This window comes from Pogoniulus pusillus, chromosome 40 (genome assembly GCF_015220805.1).
Source record: "Pogoniulus pusillus isolate bPogPus1 chromosome 40, bPogPus1.pri, whole genome shotgun sequence".
Taxonomy (NCBI): domain Eukaryota; kingdom Metazoa; phylum Chordata; class Aves; order Piciformes; family Lybiidae; genus Pogoniulus; species Pogoniulus pusillus.
In genome coordinates, this window is record NC_087303.1 from 3,116,681 (window position 1) to 3,128,572 (window position 11,892).

The 11,892-nt window shown below is 57.3% G+C and overlaps 1 protein-coding gene across 1 annotated transcript; it reads right to left on the reverse strand.

Annotated features, from left to right (window-relative positions):
- On the reverse strand, nt 1-5,589 carry LOC135191775 (keratin, type I cytoskeletal 20-like). Its single transcript, XM_064174362.1, has 8 exons — nt 5,132-5,589; nt 4,117-4,199; nt 3,674-3,830; nt 2,631-2,792; nt 2,429-2,554; nt 1,725-1,945; nt 683-723; nt 1-264 (listed from the first exon to the last, which is right to left on the reverse strand). Exons 1-8 carry the CDS (start codon nt 5,537-5,539, stop codon nt 167-169), a joined length of 1,296 nt encoding a protein of 431 aa, XP_064030432.1. The 5' UTR covers nt 5,540-5,589; the 3' UTR covers nt 1-166.
- Nucleotides 5,590-11,892: the final 6,303 nt, after the last annotated feature.

Genomic DNA, 11,892 nt, shown 5'->3' on the forward strand with positions numbered 1-11,892 from the left:
TGTAACTCACTGATTTTTATTAGCACTCCCTCAAAAAAACAGAGCCAAATGAAACCAAGAGATTGGACTCTGGTGGGCTTCAACCCTCCTGAGGAGTTCCAGATGAGATTCTTCCTAAAATTTCCTCTCTTAGTTCTGGCATTGCCTGCAGCAAGCTCAGAGCTCTTTACACCTTCTCTTCAAACTCCTTGACCTGAGAGGACACAACTTTGCCATCCACCACCTCTTCAACAATGGTCTTGATCTTCTTGATTTTACTTGATTCTGGTGATGAAATGGAAGAGAGAATTGCTGAGGTGCAGTGCCCCTGACCCCCAGCCCTGGGAACCTTTGCACTGCACTGGAAACCTGTGCTAGGGATGCCAAAGGATCCTCTTTAACCCACGGGATGCTCTCTAGGAGCCTCAGCCCCCTGTGCAGTCAGCTGCTGCAGAGGGTCCCTCAATCATTCCCTGCCCTTCTCCTGGCCCTCTGAGTGGGTTCTGACTTTACTTTGGCCACCCTGCAGCTCAGGCCCCAAGCAGGCTGTGTGCAGCCCCTCAGGCTCTCTGTTCACACAGGGCATTGCTCTCCTGCTGCAAGACTCCACTGCTTGGTTGTTTGCTCTGGGATGGTTTTGTTTCCTGCCAGGCTGCTGAGTTCCACAGCGTTCCAGCAGGCCAAGGCAGCTGCTGCCACTCACCTTTATCCAGCTCTGCTGTGGCTGTGTCCACTTTGATGTGGCTGCAGAAGCAATAAATGAAAACATATCAGTGATGCCACTGGGGAGGCACCCTGGCACTTACATGATGGCACATGGCACTGGAGAGACACCCTGGCACCTCTCCTGCTCCTGGCACCTCTCCTGCCCCTGGCACCTCTGCCACCCCTGGCACACCAAGACACTCAGCCAGGGGGTTCAGTGAGGTTTCTCTGATGCAGCCAAAGGTGCTGAGCTCAGGCTGTGGCTGACCCCTACCTGCAGGTTCCCTTCTGCAGCACTGAGCCCACAGCCCAGACAGGCCCTGCCCTGTGGAGCTTCTGAGCCACAGCAGCTGCAGGGGCAGGGAAATGCCCTTCTCTGCTTGCCCCACGTTCAGGGCTCTCTGCTGGGCCCGGATGGGACCTGAGCTGTCTGAACATCCAGTGGCAGCTCATTTGCAGCTCCCCACATGCTTTGGTGGCCTGGCTGCTGGTGCCATGGCTGCTGGTGCCACTGGCAGAGCAAGAGGTCACTGAGTGCCTGCTCCTGTGGGACTGGATGCTGCAGGCTGTGCAAGATCCAGGCCCTAGAGGTGCAGAAAAATTGATCCCAGAGGGATTCTCTTCCCTCCAGATCCTCACTCACACACAGCACACACTGAGCAGAGCCTGACAGGCAAACTCTGCTGCCTCTGCAGCAGCTTCTGAAGCCCACAGCTGAGAACTGGGCACCAGAGTCCCCCTGCCCCAAGCTGGCTGGGCACCAGAGTCCTCCTGCCCCAAGCTGTCTGGGCACCAGAGTCCCCTTGCCCCAAGCTGTCTGGGCACCAGAGTCCCCCTGCCCCAAGCCAACTGGGCACCAGAGTCCTCCTGCCCCAAGCTGTCTGGGCACCAGAGTCCCCCTGCCCCAAGCTGTCTGGGCACCAGAGTCCCCCTGCCCCAAGCCAGTTGGGCCATGGCCAACGTTGCCCTGTCACCTCCCAGGGGCACAGGCAGTGCTTGGCAGGTGGGTTGGCAGCAGCAGGGTGGGGAGGTTTGCTCACCCGAGGTCCTCCCCCTCCAGCAGCCGTCGGTACGTGGCGATCTCCAGCTCCAGGCGCGTTTTGACGTCCAGCAGCAGGCTGTGCTGGCTGCTCTGCGCCTCCAAGTCCGCACGCAGCTGCCGCAGCTGCGCCTCCAGGCTGCCGATCGTGTCCTGGATCTGGGCGAGCTGGCTGCTGTAGCGAGCCTCCACCTCAGCCACGGAGCCCTCCAGAGACCTATTCTGCGGCAGGGGAAAACACCAGAGAGGGGTCAGAGAGAAGGAGCAGGGAGGGGGCAGAGGGAAGGAGCAGGGAGGGGGCAGAGGGAAGGAGCAGAGAGGGGTCAGGGGCAAGGAGCAGAGAAGGGGCAGAGGGAAGGAGCAGAGAGGGGTCAGAGGGAAGGAGCAGGGAGGGCTCAGATGGAAGGAGCAAAGAGGGCTCAGAGGGAAGGGTCAGAGAGGGGTCAGGGGCAAGGAGCAGATAGGGGTCAGGGGCAAGGAGCAGGGAAGGGTCGGGGGGAAGGATCAGAGAGGGGTCAGGGGCAAGGAGCAGGGAAGGGTCGGGGGAAGGCACAGAGAAGTCAGATGGGAAGCTCAGAGAGGTCTCAGCCATCCGCTGGCCATTCCTTGTCACAGGAGATGTGGGCACAGCTCCCTGGGTGTCCCCGGGGGGCTGTGGAGCTCTCTGCTCCCCAACCCTTCTGTCAGGGGCTCCTGAGTCTTTACCATGCTCAAGTGGGACTGCAGTTCCAGCTCCAGGTTCTGGAAGATCTGCCTGCGCTCCATCACCTCTTTCCTCTGGACCTGCAGCTGCTCCACGTTGATGGCCACCTCCTGGTTCAGCTGCTCGGTCTGAGGGCAGGAGGGGAGGGGCTGTGAGCTGCAGCTGGGCACGGCAGCTTCTTGCTGATCCTGAGCTGGACCTCACCTGCTTTTCGAAGCGCTCCTTGGCTTCCTGGCGGTTCTTCTCTGCCAGTTCCTCGTACTGGGTCCTCATCTTCTCCATGATACCTGCCAGGTCCACTCCTGGAGCAGCATCCACCTCGACGCTGACCGAGCCTCCCACCTGCTTGCGCAGCCTGGTGACCTCCTGCAGCCAAGAGCATTGTTAGCAGCAGCAGCAGCAGCAACCATCAGGCCAAAACCTGCAGGCACAGGAGGGAGCCTTCCACAGCTCCTCAGGGCAAGGGCACTTTGGTCACCTTGCAAATACTGCTCAGTGCCCCTCTGGCTGTGGCAGGGGTTGGAGGGGACCTGACCTTAGGGCATCTCCCTCGTTTTTGTAGCAGTCAAAGCTTCAACACAGAGAAGCACAGAGGGGGAAGTTGAATTCCTCAGGGACAGCTCCATGGAGGGATTGTAGGTGACCATTTCTGAACCTTTGTGGGGTAACAGCTCCTGAGAGCTGCTGGAGTGAGGCCAGAAGAGGCCACAAAGATGAGCCAAGGGCTGGAGCACCTCTGTTATGAGCACAGGCTGAGGGAGCTGGGGGGTGCAGTCTGCAGAGGAGAAGGCTCCAGGGGCACCTCAGAGCTGCTGCCAGTGCCTGAAGGGATCCTGCAGGAAGGCTGCAGAGAGACTTTTGCTGAGGGGGGTCTGGAGGCAGCCCAAGGGGGAATGGTTTGGAGCTGAGGCAGAGCAGGGTTCATTGAGAGGTGTTCCTGCCCCTAGCCCCTGTTACCACCAGCAGCCCAGAGTGTCTCATCTGCCCAGCCAGCAGGGGTTTGCAGGCAGCTGGGGCCTGCTCTGAGCTGTGCCTGCTTCCCTGCCCAGCTCTCAGTGGTTAGAGCAGAACCAGAGCTGCCTTCAGAGCTGAGATACCAACAAGTGCCTGCATTTCCATGAGCTCATCTGGACCTGGATCCTACCCTGAGGAGCATCTTGCAGGTCAGCCAGGAAGGTTCCATCAGCCCCAGCATGGCTGAGCTTGTGTCTGCCACTTATCCCTCCCCAGGCCCTGGCTGCTCTCACCTCCTCGTGGGTCTTCTTGAGGAAGATGAGTTCCTCCTTCATGCTCTCGATCTGTGACTCCAGGTCAGTCTGGGTCAGGGTCAGGTCGTCGCGCACCCGCATCAGGCCACTGATGTCGCTCTCCACGCTCTGCCTGAGCAGCAGCTCGTTCTCGTACCTGTGGGGTGAGCCTGGCTTTGCCACCTGCCTTGGCACCTGCCTTTGGCACCACGCAGAGGTTTGGTGGAAGAGCTGGACCCGGGAACAGCTGCAGCCTCAGCTGGGAAGTCCATTTCTTGAGCTGTACCCTGGGGGCTGTCTGCTCTCAGCTGTACCTTGGGGGCTGTCTGCTCTCAGCTCTATTCCTTAGGGCTGTCTGCTCTCAGCTTGGGCACTGAGGCTGAGGATCTTGCAGGGACAAGAGGAGCCTGACAGAGGCTTTGTGACACAGTCCTGGCACTTACTTCAGCCTGAAGTCGTCAGCAGCCAGCTTGGCATTGTCGATCTGCAGGACCAGCCGTGCGTTGTCCAGCTGTGCAGCACTGATCTGAAAAGGGAAGGGTGAGAAGTGAGAGCTCTCTGTGCCCAAATGCACCCTTCAGCCACTTCTGGGGACTGACTCTGCACCTGGGCTTCGCCTCACTGAACCTCAGCTGCCTGCTGACCAGCCAGGCTTGAGCTGAGCACCTTTGGAAGAGCACAGAAGGGGTCAAGGTTCTCCAAAAGGCAAACTGCCCTTCAGAAAAGGAGGTGAAATAGGTGGAGGGAGTAGGGATCAGCTTCCAGTGCAGGCTGGGAGATGGAGCTGGTGAAAGTGAGAGGGGAAAGACTGCAGCAAACTCCCTGGGGTCACAAGGAGAGAGAGCTGAGAGCTGCTGGCTCAGCAGTGACCTGCTCTTTGCTCGCAGCACTTGGCATTGTCTGACAAGCACCGAGCTCCTCAGAGCTCAGCTATCCTTAAATATGCAAATCCCAGCGGTGCTTTCCCTAACAGAAGCTGCCCAAGGCAGGGATGAGAGAGGCTTCCGTGGTGCCCGATCTGCCTCCCATCTCCGGACACAGCTGGTGTGCAGACCGTGGCTCTGGCTCCTCTCAGCTCAGGCAACTGCAGCTGGCAGAGGGAATTTTCTACAAGAGGTTGCTGTTGGAGAGGGACTTTTGACAAGGGCATGGAGTGACAGGACTAGGGCTGGTGGCTTCAGACTGGAAGAAGCTGGATTTAGATTGGACATCAGGAAGAAATTCTTCCTGGAACAGGTTGCCTGGAGAAGTTGTGGAGCCTCCAAGCCTGGAAGCATCCAAAGCCAGGCTGGGTGGGACCTTCAGCCAGCTGCTCAGGCAGGAGGTGTCCCTGCCTATGGCAGTGGGTTGAGGGTGGATGATGTTTAAGATCCCTTCCAACCCAACCATCCCGTGACTCTGTGATCTCCCTGCCAGCAGCTCTCAGGTGTGCAGGTGGCTCTCTGGGAGGGGACTCACCTTGCTTTGGAGCTCCTCGATGGTCTGGAAGTAGGAGCTGTAGTCCTGCCTCACGTCCGGGGTGTGCTTCTGGTACCACTCCGTGATCTGCGTCTCCAGCAGGGCGTTTGCCTTCTCCAGGGAGCGAACCCTCTCCAGGTAGGAAGCCAAACGGTCGTTGAGGTTCTGCATGGTTGCTTTCTCGGTGCCAGCCAGCAGCAGGTCGCTGCCAGTGATGCTGAGCTGCCAGCCCCCCCCCAGGCCCTGCCCGTAGCTGGTGGAGATGCGAGTGCCGGAGCCGCCGGCTCCGCCGTACACGCTGGGAGCTGTCATCCTCTGCACAGACACCTTCCTGGAGGTCACACTGGTGGCACTGGACTGCTGGTGGGGACCTGCACCCCGCTGGATGCTACGGGTGGAGAAGGCCATTGGTGCTCTTTGTCCTCCGGAGTGAGCAGCTGGGTCTGAGAGCAGCTGGAGCTGGGAGCCAGGGGCAGAGCCTGCTCTGGGGCCACCTTTATACTGCACCCTGGAGAGGAAGCGCCAGGGCCATAAACCCCACCTCTGTTTGCACACCATGGGGCTGCTGTCAGCACAAAGGCCACGCAGCAGATTGTCCCCTGTCCCCTCCCCTGTCCCCCCTCCCTGCTCCCTGGAGTGCCAGGGGGTGTTCAGCTGCTCCTCTGTGCTTCACCAAAGCTGCCCGGGCAGACTGCTCTGCTCTGGAGGAGAAGAGCAACCACAAAGCCACCCCTGGATGGTTCATAGCACCTCCCCTGCAGCCCCACAGCCCTTGGGAACAGGCCTGCAGGTTCTTACCCCCAGGAGAGGGGTCTGCATGTGCCAAGAGTTAGTTAAGTATTGATAATTGCAATCAGGAGTCTGCTTCTGCCGAGCAGGCAATGGTCTGCGCCTGGGGGCAGTGTGGGGCAGGGGATGGGTGGTCAGAAAGGAGTCCTGGTGTGAGCTGAGCTTCGAGTGAGCACAAGGCAATGTTTACACTGTCTCTGGAAAGTGACCCTTGCTGGACTGAAGGTGAACTCATTTAGCATCAGAAACTGTCACCAGTTGAGCTCCAGCTTTAAGCTGGGTTGAAATGAAGCAGAGGTATTGCTGTGTGCAGAGCTAAAGGAACAGGAGTGCTGCAAGTCTCCACTGCCCATTTTGGTTCACTCAAGAGATGCTGAGCTCCAGAGTGACCAAAGCTGCTGAGCTCAAATTTCTCTCATAGCTATCTCCCAGCCCTCCTATGTGGCAGGAGGTGAAGCTGAACCAGTGCCCTCCTGCCTGGCCAGTGCTGCAGACAGGGAGTGCCCACTTGGGAGTGCCACTGCTCACCTGCTGCTGCCTTTAGGAAGAGAAAATCAGCAGATGGGGAACCCAACAAGCCCCTTCTCATGGACTGGTGTGCTGCAGGCCTTTGGCACAGCAAACCAGATGGGAAATGGAGGGCAAGGGAAGGAACTGGCTGCTGAGGGGTTGTGGGTGCTGAGGAGTTGTGAGTGCTGAGGGGTTCACAGCATGTTAGGGGTTGGAAGGGATCCAAGGAGTTCAAGTCCAACCCCCCTGCCAGAGCAGGACCACACAATCCAGCACAGATCACAGAGGAACACATCCAGACAGGCCTTGAAAGTCTCCAGGGAAGGAGACTCCACAGCCTCTCTGGGCAGCCTGCTCCAGGGCTCTGGGACCCTTCCAATCAGGAAGTTCTTCCTTGTGTTGAGCTGGAACCTCCTGTGCTGCAGCTTCCATCCATTGCTGCTTGTCCTATCCCAGGGAGCAGTGAGCAGAGCCTGTCCCCCTCTCCTGACCCCCAGCCCTCAGATAGTTATAGACATTTATTAGATCCCCTCTCAGCCTTCTCTTCTCCAGACTAAGCAGCCCCAGGTCCCTCAGCATCTCTTCACCAGGCAGTGCTCCAGTCCCCTCCTCATCCTCGTAGCCCTCTGCTGGACCCTCCCCAGCACATCCCTGTCCCTCTTAAACTGGGGAGCCCCAAACTGAAGGCAGTACTCAAAATGAGGTCTCAGCAGAGCAGAGTAGAGGGGGATGAGAACCCCTCTTGATCTGCTGGACACACTCTGCCTAATACACCCCAGGATCCCATTGGCCTTCTTGGCCACAAGGGCACATTGCTGTGCCAGGGATGTTCTCCCTCAGCACTCCCAGGTCCCTCTCCACAGAGCTGCTCTCCAGCAGATCACCTCCCAGCCTGTCCTGCTGCAGTTTATTATCCCTTCCTAGGTGCAGGGTTGTGGTTGCTGAGGGGGTTGTGGGTGCTGAGGGGGTTGTGGGTGCTGCAGGGGGCAGAAGCAGCTGTGCAGCGAGGCAGAGCTGTAGCACCTCGGGCACTGCACCGGCAGCACCGCAGTGCATTATTGATGGGCAGCAGTCAGGGAGGACAATCATCACAAACGGCTTTGTTAGTGCCAGCAGCTGCTGTGCACACTGAGCTCCAACCCTGGGGCAAGGGATGGGTGAGAGCCTGGGCTTTGGTGGCACTCAGCTGGGTATTGGGAGGATCTGCAGGCTGCTGAGGACACTCACGCTGGGACCTTGGGGAATCAGTGGAGCTCCTGTGCTGCAGATGGGGCTCAGCAGTGCTGGGCCAAGGCAAGGAGTCAACCTGTCTGGATGTCCTTCAGAGCCTCGGGATGGGCAGGGCAGTCAGACAGGAAGCTGCCAGTTGACTTTGGACCTTGGACTTCTTTGGGTGTAGCTGTTAAAGAGAAGCATTTATGGCAACCAAAGTCCCCTCTCCTATCAGCTGGCCTGGGGCTGTGGAACCCCAGGGTCAGGTTTGGCTCTCTGAGAACATGCAGGCTGAATAAGAAGAGAAAGGTGCAGAGCTTGCAGCTTTCAGGCTGTGTTAGGGACACAGCAGGAGATCCTCTGCAGCTCCATCCTTGGCTCTGTGCCACTGCCTAGAGCTCGGCCAGGACTGGATCCTCCTCTGCTCCAGGAGCAAACTTTCTGCTTTGCCTTCTCAGTACTGACCCAAACTTGTTTCTGTCTCCCCTTGGTGGGCTCCTTCCTGAGCCTTCTCGGAGAGCTCATTTCCTCCTGTGACTGAGCAGCTGACAGAGGCTGGTTGTTAGCTGCTGTGTTTGCCTGGGACTGCACAGTGCTGCCATGTGTGAGAGTCTAAACCACCTCCCTTGTTCACCAACAAAGATAAAGATTGCCTTTGTTACCCTCCGGGGCTCAGGGTCCGAATGCTCAGGGATGCAAATCGACAGGGACACAGAGCCTGTGTGGACTTCCCCACCCAGCCCAGGCTCCTGGCTGAAAGCTCAGAGATGCAAATCATCAGAGAAAAGGCTTAGGTGTATCTGGGGTAGGGACAGGTGAGCAGCTCAGGGAGGGGGCAGAGGCCCTCCCCGGGGCTGCCGGACCCCTGTGGAAGGTGTCCTGGGGAGCTGCACCTGGACCTGTTACCTAAGTAACTGCATAAAAAGATAGGAACACCTCCACCAGAGCACCTCCACCACAACACCTCCACTAGAGCACTTCCACCAGAGCACTTCCACCAGAGCACCTCCACCACAACACCTCCACCACACCTCCACCAGAGCACTTCCATCAGAGCACCTCCACCAGAGCACCTCCACCACAACACCTCCACTAGAGCACTTCCACCAGAGCACTTCCACCAGAGCACCTCCACCAGAGCACCTCCACCACAACACCTCCACTAGAGCACTTCCACCAGAGCACTTCCACCAGAGCACCTCCACCAGAGCACCTCCACCACAACACCTCCACCAGAGCACTTCCATCAGAGCACCTCCACCAGAGCACCTCCACCACAACACCTCCACCAGAGCACTTTCACCAGAAAAATTTGAGGAACAACTGCAGAACAACTCCAGAGGAAGAGGATGACAAAGCTGGTGAGGGGCCTGGAGCACAGCCCTGTGAGGAGAGGCTGAGGGAGCTGGGGGGGTGCAGCCTGCAGCAGAGGAAGCTCAGGGCAGAGCTGATTGCTGTCTGCAGCTGCCTGCAGGGAGGCTGTAGCCAGGTGGGGTTGGGCTCTGCTGCCAGGCAGCCAGCAACAGAACAAGGGGACACAGCCTCAAGCTGTGCCAGGGGAGGTTTAGGCTGGATGTGAGGAGGAAGTTTTTGGCAGAGAGAGTGATTGGCATTGGAATGGGCTGCCCAGGGAGGTGGTGGAGTGCCCGTGGCTGGAGGTGTTGAAGCCAAGCCTGGCTGGGGCACTGAGTGCTATGGTCTGGTTGATTGGCCAGGGCTGGGTGCTAGGTTGGGCTGGGTGAGCTTGGAGCTCTCTTCCCACCTGGCTAATTCTATGAACTCCTGATGAACTGCACAGATCATCTCTGGGCCATGCACAAGTCTCTCCCCCTCCTCATCCTCAGCTGATGGCAATATAATCCCTACTCTTTTCCTTCCCTGCTCTTCTCTTTTTCTCTGTTGTTCCCTCTCCCTTTCTTTCCTTCTCTCTCTCCCTCTGTTCTGTTCAACTTTATCCTCTACTAAATAGTTGTGTGGTGCTCTCTGCTCTCACTTGCACCTTAATTTCACAACATGGAAATCTATAAGAGCAGATCTTGCTCCTCTGAACAGAGATATTGTTAATCTCTGTTCTCCAGACCTTGACACCATGGAAGGTCCAGGTTGGGGACCTTCCAGTGTGTCAGATCCCTCAGCTGCCTGCTCACAACCATCCCTCCCCCAACCTGGAGGAGCAACCACGAGGTTTAAACATCAAAAGCTGACTGTGTTAGGGTGTTAAACTAATGTGAGGGGTTTGGAAGGCACAGCAGCTGGATGCTGTTTGGAGGTGGAAAAGCAGCACAAAGATCCATTTCAGACAGAGAAATAAACTTCACTGACACACAGAAATGTCCAAGCCCTGCCCTGGCTGCAGGCTCCAGACTAAAGTGGCACCCTCAGGAATAGTTTCTCTGCAGGATCCCTTCAGGCACTGGCAGGCAGCTCTAAGGTCCCCCCAGAGACTTCTCTTCTGCAAGCTGTGCAGAGCTGCAATGGACCAGGCAGAGCAGCACTGATAAATGATTTGATGTCCTGAAGAAATGCCCTCTGTGTGCCAGCAGTGCCAGGAGCTGGGCTGTGGTAACCAGCACAGGCTGTTGCTCCCCCCTGCACAGCAGCCATGGACAGCCAGCCCTCAGAGCTCGAGGGGAAAGCCTCTCCCACCTTTGGTTCTGCTTTTCTGCTGCCTTCAGGTGGGACAGGAGCTGAAATGAAGAGAGGTCTGAATTCAGCCCTCAGTGGTGACCAGGAGTGAGATCCATCAGCCACTTACCTGTCACTGTGCTGCTGATCTCAGCCTGCATTTTGTGTTGTGAGGCTTTGAACCTGAAAGATCTTTTACAACACAGTCCTGAGAGGACTTCTGCTGCACAAAGGGCACCGAGGGAAGAGGGATCCCTCGGCCCATAGTCAGTCAGTGGCCAATGTAGCTGTGAGCCAGCGGCAGGCTGCAAATGAGGATGTTCCTGAGTGCCAAAAAAATCCCCAGGGCAATTCCCCACCCTGAAAGCAAACTGCTGCTGGTGCAGGTGCTGCAGCTGGCAGCCTGCTCCCTCCAGCGAGTGCAGAGGAGTCTGTGAGCAGGAGCAGGCAGCAGAAAGTTCCAGATCCTGTCCCCAGCTTCAGCCCTGCACGTTTCCAGCACCGTACCCCACACTCCTCCTCACCTCCATGCTTCCCCCTCACCTCCCTCTCCTTTTCATCTCCTGTCCACTGAAAAACAGCCCTCAGATTTCTGTACCTCTTCTCTGCTCTGAGATTTAAAACATGCCTCTAACCCCTGTGCTACCTGAAGCTGCTTCCCTGCCCCTGCAGTGCTGCCTCAGACACTGTCTTGGTTGCATCCTTCCAGCCAAGGGCTGAAAATGAAAGTCTGGAGCTGCCTTTCCTGTCTCAGCTGCTCTCCTCCAGCAGGATCAGCTTTCAGTGCCAACAACAACAGCTCCAGGCCATACAAACGAACCTCCTCTTGTTTTTCTACCCTAAAAGGATCATTAAGAGCAGCTCTCACATCATCTAGAAGACTGCCAGGTAAATCTTTCCCCCAGGTGCAGCTGAGGTGTCAGCGGAGTGAGCAAACCAGGAACCCAGAGAGCATTCCAGCTCCAAGCTGCTGGGACAGCTCAGTGCCTACGAGGGAACATTCCATGGCTGTGTGGCCCAGGCAGCAAATGCAGCTCTGCTGGCCCTATGCCAGCACCTGCCCACCCTGCTGCTGCCCCACGAGAGATCCCTGCAGGCAGCTGCTGTTGAGCTTTTCCACTGGCTAAAGGGAAAGTCATCCCTGTGGGTGCAGGAACCTGGCTTGTGTCACGCCTTGAACCCAAAGCAGAACAAGTGGAGCTGTCACACTTGGAACCCCAAGCAGGACAAGTGGAGCTGTCACACTTGGAACCCCAAGCAGGACAAGTGGAGCTGTCACACTTGGAACCCACAGCAGGACAAAGTGGAACTGTCACACTTGGAACCCCAAAGCAGGACAAAGTGGAGCTGTCACACTTGGAACCCACAGCAGGACAAAGTGGAGCTGTCACACTTGGAACCCAAAGCAGGACAAAGTGGAGCTGTCACACTTGGAACCCAAAGCAGGATAGTGGAGCTGTCACACTTGGAACCCACAGCAGGACAAAGTGGAACTGTCACACTTGGAACCCCAAAGCAGGACAAAGTGGAGCTGTCACACTTGGAACCCAAAGCAGGACAAAGTGGAGCTGTCACACTTGGAACCCAAAGCAGGACAAAGTGGAGCTGTCACACTTGGAACCCAC

Bases quoted from the DNA above. Each gene is read 5' to 3' on its own strand.
- LOC135191775 (XM_064174362.1), bottom strand. From the start codon at position 5,539: ATGGCCTTCTCCACCCGTAGCATCCAGCGGGGTGCAGGTCCCCACCAG. The intron at 2,793-3,673 runs GTGAGAGCAGCC...TCTTGGCTGCAG, and splicing joins TCAAGAAGACCCACGAGGAG to GAGGTCACCAGGCTGCGCAA. The intron at 2,555-2,630 runs GTGAGGTCCAGC...TCCTGCCCTCAG, and splicing joins AGGAGCGCTTCGAAAAGCAG to ACCGAGCAGCTGAACCAGGA.